The sequence below is a fragment of the Protopterus annectens genome, chromosome 12.part0 (assembly GCF_019279795.1).
Source record: "Protopterus annectens isolate FY-2018-M chromosome 12.part0, PAN1.0, whole genome shotgun sequence".
Lineage (NCBI taxonomy): Eukaryota > Metazoa > Chordata > Ceratodontiformes > Protopteridae > Protopterus > Protopterus annectens.
The window spans coordinates 1,266,124,025-1,266,142,565 of NC_056746.1; the positions used below are offsets into that span (position 1 = coordinate 1,266,124,025).

Sequence of the window (18,541 nt, forward strand, 5' to 3'; positions counted from 1 at the left end):
TATGTGTTTGCTGTCTGCTTGTAGATAAGCCGAGAATTGATAGTGGATTGAACTTGAATTTTGGTACGAGTAGAAATGTGTTTAGGGTGCTTCCTTGGTACCAGGAATAGTCTGGAATAAAACCTTGACCTTGGGTACCTCTTGAATAGCTTTCATGTCCATGAGCTTTGAAATTTGTATTTGAGCCTCTGCCCTTTGATTGTGTGGCATTTTGGAAGAGTGTGAAAATGAAATCTGTAGCCTCTGTTTATAATGTCCAGGATCCATTTGTCTGTTGTGATAATATAATTTCTTGTAAATAATGCCAGCTTTCCTCCCAAGGGTGCTGCCAGCTGAGACTTGCTTGGCATGAAAAGGGTGTTGTGCACTGTCTTACCTCTTGGTGCTGGAGTTTGCCATTGTCGCCTGTATCTACCTCTTTGGGGCTTGTCCGTCATTAGTACCAAATAATACATCCTTTTGTTTTAACATGATCAGGCAAGGTTTGTTCCTAAGCCAGGCATGATGACTGATCCTGTAACAGCAGCTCTAGAGGCCTCTAGAACTTGTTCTGCACTATGCATCATATCCTGCAACTCTTCAAATCTGGTTGTTCAGGTTGTGACATTTTAATTGTGATAACAGAAACTGCCTTCATTCCCTTGGGGCCTTGAGAAATGGTTTCAGGGTCAGCATTATGGCTTTTGTAAAGAAATTGGTGAGAGTTAGGAACTAGTACCTATCAGGCTTGACTGGGGCAGGAGGCAGGTCATCAAGTATGTCCAAGACAGGAGGTATCGCCAGAGGTCTGTGCTGAGGTAGCAAAGAAATTCCCCAAGTCAGAAAGTCTTGGCCTTCCCAATGGAAGTGTTCCTCAAGGTATGCAAGGTTTAAAGAAAAATCCTCTGGAGAGATACAGAAGGAATGGACTGCTCTGCATCAGAATCTTCAAAAGTGTTCCTCTTCATCAGAATGTTGAAATAATGGAGCCCTGGTCAGAAGAGGAGCCTGATAAGAGTAATTAATCCTCAGCCATTTTTAGCATCTGCTTTTAGGCATGGGCCTGGAGATGGGCCCTAGAAGACACCGCCAGAGAAGTGTCAGCTGAGAGTAGTCGGAGTCTCCATTTTATAATCAAAAGCTTTACCAAAAAGTACTGAGCAAACTCCGTGACGCTAATAGTGCGGTCTGGGCCTAAACAAGGTATACAGGAATGGAAAGAAATACAATTGTTAACTTTGTCTGACATCGGTCTGAGGCAAGAAAAGAAGACCTTCGGGCACCGCCGCAAAAGACTGAAGTGTCTTATATACTGTTATGACTGCAGCTGTATGCACGATGAACATCTCCAAATAGCTTCCTCTAAAATGTCCTTGGTTAGTACTCCCCTGAGAAAGGCTGCTGAAGTGGCTGCAGCTCTGGTGGAATGTGGCCTAATGCCCTTAGGCACTGGCTTGCCATGGTATAAGTAGCAGAAATGAATGTAGTGGCCTATCCACTTTGAAACTGTCTGCTTTGAGATAGCCTTTCCTTGTGATCCTGCAGCATATGCCACTAGTAATTGCTCTGCCTTTCTGAAAACTTTGGTTCTGTCCAAGTAGAATCTAAGCTGTCTGTGTACGTCCACATAATGCAGAATTCTTTCCCCCTTGTTCTGTGGATTCAGATAAAAAGTTGGCAGATGAAAGGTTTGGTTAAGACCCACACTGGACACCACTTTAGGCATAAATGTTGGGTTTGTCCTCAGGGAGACTCTGTCCGAATAAAAAAAGATAAAAGGTTTCACAGCCATGAGTGCCTGTAGCTCTGAAACTTGTCTTGCAGAAGTTATTGCTAGGAGCAGAGCTGTTTTCCAAGATAAAAACTTTATATCAGCAGTAGCTGCTGGCTCAAAAGGAGGCAGGGTGAGTTTTTCCAAGACATAGTTGAGGTCCCATGCAGGCATTGGTGATCTCCTTGGAGGCCTTAAATTTTTGGCTCCTCTGAGGTACTGTTTTAATAATGGATGAGAAAAGACTGGTGGCTCTGCATTGTAATGAGCCAAAATGGCAGAGGCATGAATTTTAATAGATGGGAAAGATAGGCCTTTGTCCAGCATCTCAGTTAAGTATTGTAAAATCTGAGGAATATTTGGCACAGCTGTATCTGTTCCTTGTGCCTGGTTCCAAGCACAGAATCTCTTCCATTTTCCGGCATAAGATTTTCTAGTACTAGGACTTCTGGCTTCCAAAATGACATCCATCATAGCTTTGCTGAGAGGTGTGTTTTATATGACTACGTTATCCACCATGCTGCCAGGTTTAAAGTCCTGAGTTGGCTGTGCAGGATCTGATTGTTTTGCTGGGACAGTAGATGAGGTACTTGAGGTAAGGTCCAAGCTGGGCATTGAGACAAGCTCCTTAAAATTGGATACCAGTGCTGGCGGGGCCAGTCTGGGGCAATCAGTATCATCTTTGGCTTCTCCTGTCTGACCTTTAAGAGTACCTTGGGGAGGAAAGGCAGAGGGGGAAAGGCATATACTGATAGGTTTTTCCAGCTGAAGGATAGGGCGTCCACTTTCCATGCTTGTTTGTGATAAATCCTTGTGCAGAATCTTTTTAGTTGGTAGTTGTGAAGGAAAGCATATAGAGCTATGTCCGAGCATCCCCATTTCCTTGTTATCATGCTGAAGACTTGTGGATCCAGCTGCCACCCGTGGGGATCCATGAGGTTTCTGCTTAGTTCATCTGCCAGAGTATTTTTCCTTCCTGGCAGGAATTGTGCCTGCAGATGTACTTGGTAGGTCAGTGCTGTGTCCCACAAAGTCATGGCTAGTCTGCAAAGTGGGTAAGAATGTGTGCCCCCCTGCTTGTTTATATACCATATGACAGTGGTGTTGTCTGTCTTTATCAGTAGTTGTCCTGGATGAAGTAGGTCCTTGAAGGCTGTCAGGGGATTTTGAACAGCTAGCATCTCTTTTTGATTGATATGTAGATGTATTTGGTTTGAGATCCATGTGCCCTGAATGCATGTTCCTGCCATGTGGGCCCCCCAGGCATAAACGGATGCATCCGTTGTTAGTGTCTGCCTGGCTGGGGGTAATGTGAACGGCTGTCCCTTGTTCTGGCAACAAGCCTTTGCCCACCATCGAAACTCCTGTTGCAGGCAGGGAATGAGAGTAATTATAGTTTCCAGGCTGTGGCAATGTTGAGTCCAAACACTTTTTAGTTACCATTGAAGTTTCCTCATATGTAGTCTTGCATATGGAATTAGTAGGACGCAGGATGCCATGAAGCCCAAAGCCTGCAGAATTTTTCTTGCAGATAACTGGACCTTTGGCCAACATTTTGAAATAGGTAGTCAGCTGCCTTTGTTTGTCTGGCATGAAATAAGCCATCTGTGCAGTTGTATTTAAACTTGCACCCAGGAATATTCTCTTGAGAGGGTACTAGCTTTGATTTCTGTTCGTTGACTGTGTACCCTAGGCATGTTAAAAGTCCTTTCACAAACGCCAGATCCTGTAGTAGAATGTCCTTGTTCTCTGCTTGAATGAGACAGTCAGCCAAGTAAGGATATATCTGTATTCCTCTTTGTCTGCAGAAAGCAAGTACTGGTGCCAGGCACTTTGTGAAGACCCTGGGTGCAGTAGATAAGCCAAAGGGCAGTGGAGAGAATTGGTAATCCTTTGAACCAGCATTGAATCTGAGGTATCTTCTGCATGATTGTCTGATTGGGACATGCAGGTATGCCTCTTTTAGGTCTAAAGTGACGAGCCAAGCCTTTCTGCCCAGCATGGGCAGAAGATGCTGCAAGGTCAACATCTTGAATTTTGGTATATCCAGGAAAGTGTTTAGAATAGATAGGTCCAGTATTGGTCTCCATGCTTTGTCCTTTCTGGGTACCAAGAACAGTTGAGTAAAATCCTGGTCTCTGCTCTTGCTGTGGAACTTGTTGAATAGCCCCCATGTCCATGAGTGCGGCTGGGATCTGCCTCTAGGGCATCTGGATCTGCCCTTTTGAGGTGTGTCTGACACTGGAAAGGACCAATTCTTTGTAGGCCAGTGTCTGCTACACTGAGGTGGCTGTACTTGTAAAACATCTTTGACCGTTTGCATAGATGTAGCTTTGTCCTCCATTTTCTTTAACACCTCTTCTGCCTTAACACCAAACAAGGTATCATGCTGTAATGGTGCATCTAATAATTTAGCTTTGACATGATCAGGCAGATTTTGTTCCTTTAACCAAGCATGTCTTCTAATTACAGAACCCGTAACTGCAGCCCTGCAGGAGGCCACCAGAGAATCAAAACCACATTGCAAAGTATGCTTTCCAACTTGTTCAGTTGCATGCGATAAATCCTGCATTTCTTTGTTTTCTGCACATTCAGAATTTACCAACATTTTCTGTTTAAGCAGTGTCATGACATATTGCTGATATTTGAGCATATGAAACTGGCAGTTTAAGGCCCTTATAGCCAATGTAGCAGATGTGTAAATCTTTTTTCCCCATCTATCCAGTGCCCTAGAATCACTTTCAGAGGGGAATGAAAGTCCTTATGAGGTATTTGCTTCCCACAAGAAATACAATTATTAACTTTTTCTGACATCGGTCTGGAGCAAGAAAAAAGTTTCCCCAACAGGGTACTTAGCTTTTATTGAAGACTTCGGATCTGAAATTCGAACATGAAAATCTCAGGAGTTGGCCGACCGGCACTTGCGAACTGCTTCTGCTTCGGGCATCGCGCAGCAAGAAAAACTAAAGAAAATGGCATTGGCTGCTTCTTTTATACCCCTGACGACCTGACCTCAGGGAAGGGGCAACAGCAGCCAATGCAGGACCCAAGACTTTGGAATTCAGGCCAACTGAGGGCAACCTGCCAGCAGGATTACCCTAATGTAATGACTGCAACAGTGAAACACGAAGAACATCAGAGGAAAACCTGCTGGCTTGTCTGCTCCTACATACAGTGTATATAAAAAGTGTACACATCCCTGTTAAAGTGCCAGGTTTTTGTGATATAAAAAAATGAGACCACAATAAATCATTTCAAAAGTTTTCCCACCTTTAATGTGACCTATAACCTGTGCAATTCAACAGAAAAACAAATATGTTAGGGGAAAAAATATAAGAAATAAAAAATGTACAATGTGCTGTTTGCATAAGTGCACACCATTAAACTAATATTTTGTTCTGTGTGCACACCCTTAAACTAATACTTTGTTGAAGCACCTTATGATTTAATTACAGCATTCAGTCTTCTTGGGTACACACCTGCCATCAATTAAAGAGACTCTTGTTAACCCCAAATAAAGTTCAGCTGTCCTAGTAGGATTTTCCTGTCATTTACTCAGTTGCCTGCTACAGCAAAAGCTATGGTTTGGCTTACAAAGCATCAAAGGGATCTCATTGTTGGATGGTATCAGTCAGGAGAAGGGTACAAAAACATTTCCATAGCAAATAAAACTTAGTATGTTGACATCATTGGAGGACTCGATGATTGTTCTCAGTTTGCAATCATCAGCGAACTAGGTGAGCCAAAAGCCATCTATTTTGGCCTGGATTTCTGCAAAATAGATGGCAAACAGTAAGGGGCCCAGCACAGAACCCTTTGGTACTCCACTGGTGATGGGTCTACTGGTTTCCAGTGTTTTTCAGCCATTTCAATACTATAATATTTGCACAATCCCCAGTGCAACAGTCTTGCCACATTATTATGCCTTTCAGTATACAGTCCCGCTGCCATTAGTATATCACAACCAGCAACGAGGTGTGCAACTGTTTCCAATTCTGTTTTACAAACCTACATTTGTCTGCTTCTCCCACATATTCAATTGACTCTTTGTAAACCAATGTGTATGTAAGCCCACTATCTTGGGCCACCAATATTAACCTTTCATCTTTTGATTTGAATTCACCTCTCCTTAACCATTCCTGCATTCGATCCTGATCAACATGAGGTTCTTCCAGAACTTTTCTATACTTGCAACTATATTTATGCATTTTCCACATTTCTTGCCTTCTCATCTTATCTTTCACCTTACATTCTTTCTCTTTTTTTTTTTTGGCACATTCAGTTGCTGCCTGATTTTTATCTACTTCTGGTTTGATTTCCATTTGTGCTTGATGCCAATATCCTTCTTCTAGAGTAAGAAGAGAAATCATCTTAGATTTATAATACTCATATTTCAAAACTTTCACTATGTTTGGGTCTTTTTAGGTCAGCATATATGTGTGCAGTCCAACGACTGCAGATCTATAAATGTAATCAATTTCAAGGAGGCCTATACCTCCTTCGGAATGGGAAATATACAATCTTGGTATGCACAGACTTTTATAAATCATTTGGTGAGCATGAAGCATCCTTCTTGTTTTCCTATCTAATCTATCCAGCACATGTTGGGGCCAGTCAATCACTGCAAAACTGTAAGTTAGGACAGGAAGAGCAAATGGGTTTATATCTTGAATTTTGTTCCTAGATGTCAACTCTATTTTCAGGATTAATTTAAGTCTTCTAAAACATTCCTTACTAAGTTTTATTTGCATTTGGCCATGTTTTGTTGTTGATCCTTCATCAATCCCCAAATATTTATACACTCCTCCTTGCTCAAGTTCTTTTATATCACATTCGTGTCCCAAACTGACGTTTTCTTGGTGCTGATGTTTTCCTGCTTTAAAGGTTGCTTTTGCACATTTATCAAGACCAAATGACATTCTTTTATCGTCTAAAAAGGTTTTGACTACTTACAGTTGTGCTTTCAGTTCCTCATCAGATGAGCTATACAATTTTAATCATCAACAAACAGAAGATGTAAGGTATTTCCACTTTGTTGTTTTCTAGGAGACAAATTATAGCCATGTCCTAATCAGTTAAGTAGACAGCTTAAAGGGTTAAGGGCAAGACAAAATAGCAGTGGTGATAGGGAGTCACCCTGGAATATCCCCCTTTGAAATTTTATCACTGGAGTAATAATTTGTCCTTTATCATGGCTTAATTGCAAAGTAGTTTGCCACTGTTTCATGGTTACTGTAATGTAGTTGATCAGCATAGGGTGTATCTTATACATTTTTAAGCATTCTTTTATCCCTGAATGTGGGATACTACTAAATGATTTTTTGTAGTCAATCCATGCCATACTAGATTCTTCCCCTTTTTACAGTTTTCCATTAAGACTTTATTTAGCAACAGATGATCCTTTGTTCCATGCGACTTTCTTTTATTACCCTTTTTTCTATTGCCATGATTGAATTTTCTTCTAAATGACTATAAACTCTGTCAGCATCAATTTAGGTATAAAGTTTATACATCGTCAGAAAGCAAGTTATTGGTCTATAATTGTCAGGATAACTTGCAGGTTCAGTCTTAAGTAGGATCATTGTTTTTCCTGTTATTAACCAGGTTGGTGTCTGTTCGGGGTTTGCATATAAATAGTTCTTACTCATGGCTAAATCTTTGTGCAAAGGCGTTAATACTTTTAGCCAGAAGTTAGGTACTGCATCTGGGCCTCAGGTTTTCAATTGGAGGACTGTCTTAACTTTATTTCAATCTCTCTGGCCAATACCTCATCCCATTGCATATCCAGTACCTTTGAACTTCTTATTCTTTCTTTTACTTTCTCTGTCCATTTAGCAACTTTATGTTCCAAGGATCTTCATAGATATTTCTCCAAAATGTATCTATTTCTTCTTTTTTGGGTGGTCTTTCAATTCCTTTTGTATTGTTTCTCCCAATTCTCTATAGAACTTTTTGGGGTCATCAATAAATTGCTTATGTTGTAGTTTCCCTTTATACTTATCTGTGTATCTTGTAAGTTTTTCCGCCTGTGCTGAGAGTTTTAGTTTATTTGCAATAGTGCAAGATAGATACTGCGTTATAATACTGTGCATTGCTTTTACCACTTCTATGATTCTGAGTATTTTTGTTGATCTGTTCCCTCTTCTATACTCTTCTAACAGTGACGCTTCTTGTCTTAATTGCTTTATAGTTTTCGCTGTTCGATACTTCCAAGATGGTATTCAATTTCTCCCTTCCTTTCCCTCACTACCCTGTGTCCGTGTGGTAGAATTTTATCTGTTATTAATTCAGCTGCACAGTCATTTATCCTGTCTACTTCTGTTATATTGCATTGATCTCTATGGACAGTCCTAATTACTGTGTTCATTTGTTTTATCAAACGTCTGACTGAGTTTTATTGAGCTTCTGCGATCTTTTTCATTCATTGATCTTAATACATCTACTTGTATCTATCTCTATTAAATCGAGCAGCTCATTTCTTCTAAACTAAGGGCACACACTTTGTTCTCCATTTCCTGCAAGCATTCTATAGAGAGTTCTACAGCATCTTCCTGTGGCACATTCTCTTCAATTTCATCCTATGTGATCTACTGTAATCCCTATCTGGGAGAGCTTCTCAATGATGCCAGAGTGAGGAATTGTGTTGAAAGCCTTGGCAAGGTTGAGATAGGCAGTGTGCACTGTCTTACCTTCATCCATGGCTTTGGTAACATTCTCAAAAACGTTCTACTAGGTTTACTAAGCATGATCTACTCTTAACAAAGCCAAACTGGGTTGGGTCCAGCATTTGGAGGTCGCCTATGTCCTTGTTGATAAGGTCCATGATAATTCTTTCCATGGCCTTGCAGGCAAGACTTTTTAGACTTATGAGCCTATAGTTCCCAGGGTCAGTTGATGGCCCCTCTTTGTGCAGGGGGATTACTGTTGCTGTTCTCCATTTTGCAGGAACTTAGCCAGTTCTCAAGCTATGCTTAAAGAGAATGCCAAGTGGTTCCTCTAGGTCTTGTTTTAGATTGTTTAGTAAACACGTGGGATATTATTTGGTCCCATTAAGGCAGTGTTTTTGGCCTTGGTGAGCACAGGGATGACCTGTTCTCTAGGGATACTAGGCAGATGCCTGGTGTCAGATATGCTTTGGGATATGGTAGGTGGGGATGGGGGGGGTGAAGTTTGCCCTGAATCTGTCAGCTAGCAGGTTGGTGATCTTCCAGTGTGGTAGGAGTGATCCTACCTACAACCAGTTCAGCACATAGTTGGGTATTCCATTTTAGACTTCAGACATAGTTAAAGAATGCCTTATGATTATCCTTGGCTAGGGATGTGATTTTAGTTTCATAATTTGCATTAGAAGGCTTTACAAGATTTCTGATTTTCCTGTTTAGGCTTAGGAGGGAACTCTTCCTCTGCAGAGTGATATCCCTCTTGCTTTTGGACAACAGTTTCTTCTTCTTGTTACATAATCTGTTTATACTTGAAGTCCATCACAGTGGCTTGGTTTTACGGGAAGACCTGGTTTTGAGCTGGTCAGGTACAACAGAGTTTATGCAGTCACTTAAGTGTTAGTACAGGGCATCTGCATACACTTCTGCATAGTGATCATTGGTGTCTGCGATTGTGGGTGGTATGAAGTTTTTTATATCATTGCTTAGTACACTGTAGTTAGCTTTGGTAAAGTTTTTTATAAATTTGTATTCCTGTGAGGGTGTCAGTTCCAGTAGTTAATTCAAGCGAGACTGATTTGTGGTCTGACCTAACCAGGGAGGACATCACACATGGGGAAGTACAGTGACCCCCCCCCCATGTTGGTGAGTACTATGTCCAGAACACTACAGCCCCTAGTGGGAGTGCAAACTATCTGTTCCACAGCATTTGTGTTAAAGACCAGGAACCTCTGAGCGAGCATGTATTTGCTCATGTATGTCCCCCAGTCTATGGAAGGATAGTTGATCTCTCCCATGACCAAGGTGTTGAGCTATATGACAAGGGATTCCAGTAACCCGAGGTAGGTGGTGTGCTTATCTTAGTTCATAGTGGGGGATCTATAGCTGGCAATGATGTGGTATGGTACTTTCCCGATAGGTAATTGGACATGGAGTAGTTCGAGTCATTCTGTTTGACCAGTCTCGAAGTGTATTTGGTTTTAATGACAATGGATACGCCTCCACCTTTGATTCCTTCATTCTCATTTTGAGGTCTGAACATGTGGAAGGCATTGTAGCTTTGCACGGCCGGTTTGCCCTCTGTGGCCTTGAATCATGTCTTTTTAACTGCACAGACATCAGCATCATCCAAGGTGAGAAGTGCTTCTATTAAGCAGCACAACTCTGAGTTTGTCTCGATTAGATTTTGTTACATTGGAAAATTTGTTATTTTGACATTGCCTACAAAAGGCACTATAGGGGAGGCAAGGGCCTTTGCCAGTATCTGAAAGCTGAGGGGGCACACATGCAGACCACCTCTAGCAAAGCAGCGAGGTCCGTCTACCATATCTTCCCAGGCTGACAGATACTGGATCCCCCTGGATGACACCAGAAGCTGAGCCAACTATTGAAGTCTATTACTTTTTGTTTATACTGTGACATCATCCTGACTGAGGGTAGGGTACTGCTTAGGAATATGGACATACCTGTCTGGGACACAGAGAGTTCTGTCATGTTTCTCTTCATATAGTCCAGGGAGGTACGTCTCAAGTTATTCATTCCACCATGGACTTTGACAGTCATAAAGGTACTTGTTGACTGACTTGAGTGCATGCATGATTTGTCAGATCCTGACACCTGATAGGCAGCTGACTGTGATCTTCTCCTTGTCCAGTCTGGTGAGGGGGACATGTGTGTGTCTCACTATGCAGTTGCCAATGACCAAGACATCTGATGTGGTTTGCCTTAGGGACTTATTTGTTGAAACACTGATGCGTTGATATGTGTAGTGGTTTCTTTATGCTTAGTGGTGAGTGTAGGTGGTATACATTTGGGAGGTCTCTGTTATTTTGGTAGTCTTTTAGTGAGTACCTCCCCATATGTGGGTTCATGTGTCGTGACCTTATTTTGTGTGACAGCTGAGGTTTGTGTGTTGTGCTGACAACCTGTTTGATGTCTAGTTTGTTTTTAAGTGACAGACGTGATGCCAGTTCCACAGTGTATTTGGATCTCTCACACAGGATGTTAGTTTGCTTTAGGAATAAACGGTTGTCAGTATACATGAAGCAATTGCTACACTGCCTCAAGATGCCTACATCAATCAAGCTGGCAGGAGAAATGATGGGAAACTGCCCGTCCACTGTGGCAGGATTTTTCTGAATGTGGTATTTGGGAAGGAAATGGGCTAGCTGGATTCAGTCAAAAAAAGACAAAAATGAATCAGCAATTCAATTCAATTCAATTAAATACAGGTAAAGTGCAGTGCTGCCTTAACATATACTTATTTTTCAGTTTTTTCAGTGGATGTCTTGGATTTCAGTGCAGATCCACTCCAGATTTCTGCCTAAAGTTGCCAAATGTTGAACAGCTCCAGTAAACTGAGAGCAAACTCACACAAACATGAAGCTTATATACAGGCAAATTTAAACAGTTTTAACCCAACTACCAATGGGAAATCTCCAAACTGAGCCTTTCTCCAGCAATCCCCAACTCAGATGAGTCCTGAACTACATACTTCTGCCACAAAGGTGCAGGGAGGCTCTCAATGTAAGATGGCTGGTTTAAGAGCAGAGTGATGCAGCAGGTCTGAATCTAGCCTATGCTATGCATGGCAAGGAAGCACAATTTCTAGATGGGAAGGAGTAAGGAAGAGTAACTTAAAGGTCAAATGAGTGTTTATTAGTATACTAGTAGATATCTGCAGTACCACCCTCTGCACAAACTGGCAGCTCTTTGAGCAGCTGTGAACACTGGGAGACTATGGACAGCGTTTCCTACAGAGGATTTTAAACTGGACAGGTTTGCTTATATGCAAGCATGGGGAACCATGTTTGTACAAGGCTTTTATACAAGCAGGATGAAAGACTTTTATAAAGTTAAACCCTCGGGTCAATCAGATAAAAACACAATTAGGTATCGACAAGTAATTCCCACAATGGATGGGTTGAATTTAGCCCTCTGCTCCCACCAGAGTGCAAAAGAACCCTTCCAATGTAAAAAAAGCTGGTTTTGAGTTCAAGTGCAGGAACAAATGCTTTACAACAGAAGTAAAATTCCTGCAATATCAGGAATTCTTGGAAATAAGTTCTCTAACCCTGAAAAATGTTCACAACAAACCAAAACTTAGCAAAACTTAGAAATATTTTGGCAGACTCACTCAGAACAGCTGTTGCAGTATCAGAAGAGGTTAGGAAATATCAGAATATTGTTAAAACAACCTAACAGCAGAACAGTAACAAACGGATGGAGTTTCTTTAACAAGTGCAGGTTAAAAAACAGTGAAAATTCAACAAAATAAATAAATGCAGCACAGAAAATATCAATGAAACAGTTAAAGCAAGTGCAAACAATATAACAACTTTGTATGCCAGATGATTTTAAAACAATCTAAGTCTTGCAGTCACAGGTGTCCAAGGCAGGCATAAGAAAGCTCTGAATAAATGAACCGAACAATTCTGTTTTTGAATTTGAGACTAGGAACGGTCTGTGCTAGGTCTTATAGTACAGGGCATGCAAGGGTAATAAAAGACAAGACACAAGGAATATCCTTTAATTCCATGGAATTCCCTTATAAAGGGTATGACTTAACAGGAAGGAATACTGTATGCTGTTATCTGCTGGCTCACAATGGACAGAATGAACTAGAATGTCCAGATTTTTTATTCAGATTTTTGGTCTGCTTCTCATAAAATTGTGGTCTTCTGGCAAATCATTCAGGACTGAAGTCAGAAAATAATGCAACATTTGAGTTTCAGGCTTCATATCCTTCAGAAAATTCATGCTAATGCAAAACCTGTTATTCTATCAACTTTCTAAGTTTGTAAGAGCAATACTTAAAAAGTGTCCTTATTTTTGGCCCTTTGTCCTCCATTATTTCTAGTTTTGTCCAGATTTCTTCCTCTTAAGAGGTATGGTGACAATGCTGGAGGATAAAAAGAAATTCTTGCCAACATTTTAGTATTTGTCACTGAAAGCACTGGCAGTGGGCGTAGGAAGATTACAAGTTCAAAAGTGTCTCAAACCTCAGAATCAGTAACTCCATACATGCATACATACATGCTAACAAGGGACAGCTGTTTACAATCAAGCAAATATCAGCACTGGTGCATACTACATACTATCACGTTGGCATACATGGGGTACTACATACTATCACGTTGGCATACATGGGGTACTACATACTATCACGTTGGCATACATGGGGTACTACATACTATCACGTTGGCATACATGGGGTACTACATACTATCACGTTGGCATACATGGGGTACTACATACTATCATGTTGGCATACATGGGGTACTACATACTATCACATTGGCATACATGGGGTACTACATACTATCACGTTGGCATACATGGGGTACTACATACTATCACGTTGGCATACATGGGGTACTACATACTACCATGTTGGCATACATGGGTGTAACAGTAGGAGATTTCTTCTTCCACCTTCATTAGACATATCTTTTGTTAGCACCTTTATTAAATTATCACTTAAGACTCAAGCAAACATACATTTATATACAAGAAAACAAACCATAGTAATACATTGCCAGTTGCATGCGTTATAATTCACACATGTTCTTTTGTTTAACCATCATCAGTCCAACATTACATGAATTGCTCACTTCTTGCCTTTCTTTAAACCTCACGCTGCCTTCAGATCATTATTCTGCATGTATTGTTCCCACAATTTCTATTTATTCCAAGTAATTTGTTCCTACCCTTTTCTAAAAATCCCACTTCCAGTTACTTCATTTCTGCTACAAAACTCACTACTTCCAATACAGCTGGTTTAGATTTTGATTTCCATTTTCTACTCACTAGACGTATCTTGATCAGTGCCACAGGGCACTGTGGAGCAATACAGGTACTGGTTCCCATATGTTTCACCACTTTTTTTGTGAATTGGGTGTTTTTAATCCAATCCTTTAACAATAACTTATCTGGCCATGACACTGGTCCATCTCAAAGATTTTTCACATCTGCTGCTAAAAAATATAAAATGGTTTCATGCAGCAAAGAATAAATGTGCACAACACTGAAATCTAAACAGTGACAGCTACTTCAAAGCTGCTTTGATCGGGTTTGCTGAGAATAATCAACAACAGATTAACAGCCAAGGCCTTCCCTTCCTTTTTTGGATCCTTGCCAGATAATCTTAAACAGTTGGCAAATTCATTCTAGTAGAGGATAGAGCCAGGCATTCCCAGCCTGAACTAGAGTCCTACAATCAATGTAATCCTGCCCTGGCTGCCTAATTAGGCCATTTTTCCTCCTATGGTGAGAGTCAGTTGCTAGAGAACAGGCCAGCTCAGAGGACAGACTGAGGGTCCTACCTTCCATTTGAGCTCCCCCTCACCCCTCTCTGAGATGAACTCAGTGCTAACTGCTGCAGGGTGCAAGCCTCCATATACTGACTTTTGCAGACACTGCACTTCCACAAGGGAGGCATGGTTCACCAGCCTTCAAGTCTTACATGTAACAATTCCTTTACCCTCTAGGTGCCACTTAAACAGCAACCCAGAACCATAACCCCCCTCTCAGGATGGGTGAGCTAGCAGAAGCTGGTTACTCCCATTCTGCATGCACTGGCATTTCTTGCTTCTGGCCTAACAGATGAACTTGGGACATCTCGACCATTGTCAGGGCTTCATCCTTCTATACAAGAAACCACATATTTTTGGGTCATTTCTCAAAGACGCACCACCATGGATGAACAGTAGTAAACACCTCCCTACACCATCTAATCTTGTGAATAAAATGTTTGACAGCCAGGCATGTTCACGTATGCATGCCTTGTCTTGGCTTGGCTTTACAGATACAGTCAGTGACAAGTATCCCACCCTGCAAAGGACCATAAGAATCCCTGACATTTTTTTTTACAAATAAAACAATGAGCCTTGAGAAGAAAAAAATTAATTTTAAAGACGTACTTTCTGTAATATGTTACTGCACTAGAACTCAAGATCAGATTAATTGAAAACTGCCTAATTAAACACACTTGCTTGAAAACAGTGACATCAAACATAACATAAACATATAACATAAATTTTATTTAAATGTAAGTTATTTATGACAATTTAAAAAAATGTTTTTAAAATCAATTTTAAGAATATGATGTGTTTTTTAATATATGAAAGTGATTTTTATCAACTTAAAGTAAAATGGATTTTAAAATAACACTGACATGACCATATAAGGACAGTTTTTAATGACGTCCTGTTGTTTACATTAATTGATTAATTGATTTATTTGGTTTAATTGTAATTAGTGTGTCTATATAAAGGGAATTATGGGATTGTGAAATTTATCTGATGAAGTTGATGACGAAAATGTTACTTGTACTTTTATAGCGTTAAGTGTGGGTCTTTTCACTTTGTGTTCGGTGTTTGGAACTGAATAAACTGTTGCCTATATCCAGCTCGACTGTGGTGCTTTCTACTTGGTTATAAGTTTATTTTAGCACCATTTTATCCTTTTGTGGTGTTACTATGGCAAGGACTTTAGACTAATCTACTAGGTAAATGGCCTGATTAGTGTGTGCCCTTATTCTCCAAATATGACATAGTTACATTACGAGAAGACTGACAAACAAAAATGGTTCTACACCATTTCTGTTTAAACACTTACTTAATACAGATCTGATTTTGCAATGCATTTTGGAATCCATTGTCAGCTTTGTGGAATTATTTACTTATTTAAATTTCTTTAATGGGGTTGCAACTGATCAAACAATGACTAATTACAGACTCAGCCTTCATTAAGTGGAATCATTTACCACAGACATAAGATGCATTCATATATAGTCTAATATTTAACTGTAGTCATGTATTTTACACAAGTACATTTCTAAAAACATGCATACGTATAATTCAATGATCATGTTAAAAGTCCAGGAGATATTTCTGTAAGAAATTCCTTTCACTTACATTCAATGCATCGACATCCCATCCTCAAGCACCGAGCATAAGCTTCTAATGAAGACTCACTAGAAAACTGGTCCCCAGTTAAGTACCTGCAGTTACAAGATGAGAAAGAAAATTCTTAAAAGTCAGGATGACCACTGCCAAATCTCAGAAATTTTCAACAAGTCTTTAACAAAGTAATCCAGAGCAAAAAAAATAATACCAGGTCATTATATAAAACACTGCTAATTAAGAAACAACTGATAATACCATACTAATCCACAATAATCAGTCTCCTGTAGTCAATGTTGTGTTTGGTGAGTCCTCTTTTAAGGAAAAAAACTGGCTCATATATAACATGAAGGATTCTGTTGCCCATAGGTAAACTATGCCAAATAACAGGCTGTCCAGTGAATTTATTACCTCCTAAAATATGAAATGTTTACTAGTATACCCTCAGGCTATGTCAGAACTTCTGAGATGCAGTTTAATGTCACTCCCTGTAGCCACAAGAAGTCAAATGTCATGGAAAACACTCTTGTATGGGCTCCTTAATATTATGATATTATACAACACATAAGACACATTTTCTTCAGCCTTCCTTTATCGTTATGTGTGCAATCTTTTCAAGAGACTTGAAGTATGTGGTTTAAACAGCCCCGATGTTTCATTTGACGAAGTGAGAGCGAGAAAGGGACCAATATGATCTGTTCAATACAAATAAATAAAATACCCTACAGGTGAGATTTTAACACATTTAACCTCTATGTGCATTAAATAACGGACAGCATGTCATGTATACCATTGATCTTATTTTCAGCCTTCTGATTTCTTGAACAAAAATTTGCACTATCACAGCTTTAACAGAATCTAGAACAGAAGTTGCTGTTAAAAAGGGATAATTAGTAGGGAATATAAAATACTGCATGATAACTGTAGGAATCAATCAGAGAGGTTGGAAAGGATTAGAAAGAGAGACTGGATAAGCAATTCACAAAGACACAGTGGAACAATAAATGTATGGCTCCCAAATATGCAATAATGTCTAGATTTTGGATTTTTGCTTGGTAGTCTTTGCATAGATAGTTCTATACCCCAAGCAAACTCCAAAGAAATTTTCCACAGGTGGATTGCAAATGTTGGAGGTGTAATTGGTAAGAAAGAAGTAACTGGGAACATATTTTTTGGGGGGGTGTAATGAGTTTCCAGACTTTAAATATTCCCTGAAGGCTACACTATCAGAAATACTGATGAGCAAATTAGTGCAACTAAAAAAAATATTTTTTGAGCTGTGATACAGGATCTGAATTGCCTAAACACATAAATAATTGCCCAGTAAAATATTTCTGCTCAGTTCCTGTAAACATATATTGTACATCCCACTACAACCCTCCCCACAGGCACAAGAGTAAACAAAATGCACAGAGCAGCAAATGGATAGGGAATCGTAAATTTACTCCTGGGGTGGCACCCCTTTCCATTACAGGAGAGTAAGTATGCAAAATACTTAAAGGCACAGGCACATACCTTTGCCACCATGTAGCTCTTGGGATCAAAAATCAGGTAAAATCCAGGAAATAATGGCTAGGCTTGTAATGGGCCTTAAGCAGTTAGCCTAGTAATCTCCTATGAACCTATGTAAGATTGCATAATTCAGATTCAGATTAGGATGGAGCATAACTGAATCGATTTTAGCAGTTAGACAGCAGCGAAGAAGACAGAGATGAGGAAAGAGTCCAAATTAGCATTCTTCGATTTGGAGAAGGCACATGACAAGGTCTCAAGAAAGCTGATTTGGGCAGTGCTACTAAGATTCAAAGTGCTGGAAACATTGATAGAATTAGCTCAGAATGTGTACAAGGACCACAGCATGATTGGTGGTACATCAGACGTTAGCTCTGAGGCCACTACTGTTGGTACTATTGATGGACTACATCAGCAAACAGGTCAGGGGGAAAGAACAACAAAAGGGCTGCACGTAAATGATGTGGCATTACAAGCAGACTGAACAGGAACTTCAGCAAATGATAAGGGAGCAGAATGCAAAGGGAGTAGAATGCAAACCGAAGGCACATGGCAGGTACAGACATGATAGTTTTCATGACAGAGGAAATCCAAAAAGCTGAAAAAACACTAAAAACTGAAATAGAAGAGAAAATTGTGGAACAGGTTAACATCTTGAAGTATCTAGGACAGGTAGTTGAAGAGAATGGAAGCCTGAGTGAAGAAGTTCAAAGCTAGAGGAGGGGCTACATCCAACGGGTGCAGACGGTTAGGGGTAGTGTGCGTGTGTGTGTGTGTGCGTGCGTGCGTGTGTGAGACAGAAGAACGTCAAACAAGCTGAAAAGTAAGGTGTACAAAACAACAGTGCAACCAGTACTTGTGTATCTTTATAGAACTCTGGGCAGTGAAGGCAGAGCCGTCAAGGAAGGTGAAGATGATGAAATGAAGTGTGTGAGACAGATGGTAGGATGCACACTATGGGACAGACAAAGAAATTAGATTTTACAGAGCAGAAGCCAAAATAGCTCCAACTACAAAGAAGATCAAAGAGAACAGATTATGGTGGTTTTGGCACACGTACAAGAAAGCAGAAGATGATCTGGTTTGAGGATGATGAGGATGAACCAAAACTGACTCCCTATCAGAAGTATACAGCCCAAGTTTGCAAGTCTTCAAAATCTGAGAAATAAAATGTAATTCAAACAAAAAAGTAAAACTTAGTGCTAACCCTTTAA

At 40.2% G+C, this 18,541-nt stretch overlaps 1 protein-coding gene across 1 annotated transcript in view; it reads right to left on the minus strand.

The window, feature by feature from the left end:
- The window catches only part of PLCG1 (phospholipase C gamma 1), a 415,222-nt gene that overhangs the window by 295,497 nt on the left and 101,184 nt on the right, over positions 1-18,541 (minus strand). The window contains exon 4 of the mRNA XM_044089015.1: positions 15,828-15,913. Coding sequence (XP_043944950.1) covers positions 15,828-15,913 — 86 coding nt within the window. The remainder of the gene's footprint in view (positions 1-15,827; positions 15,914-18,541) is intronic.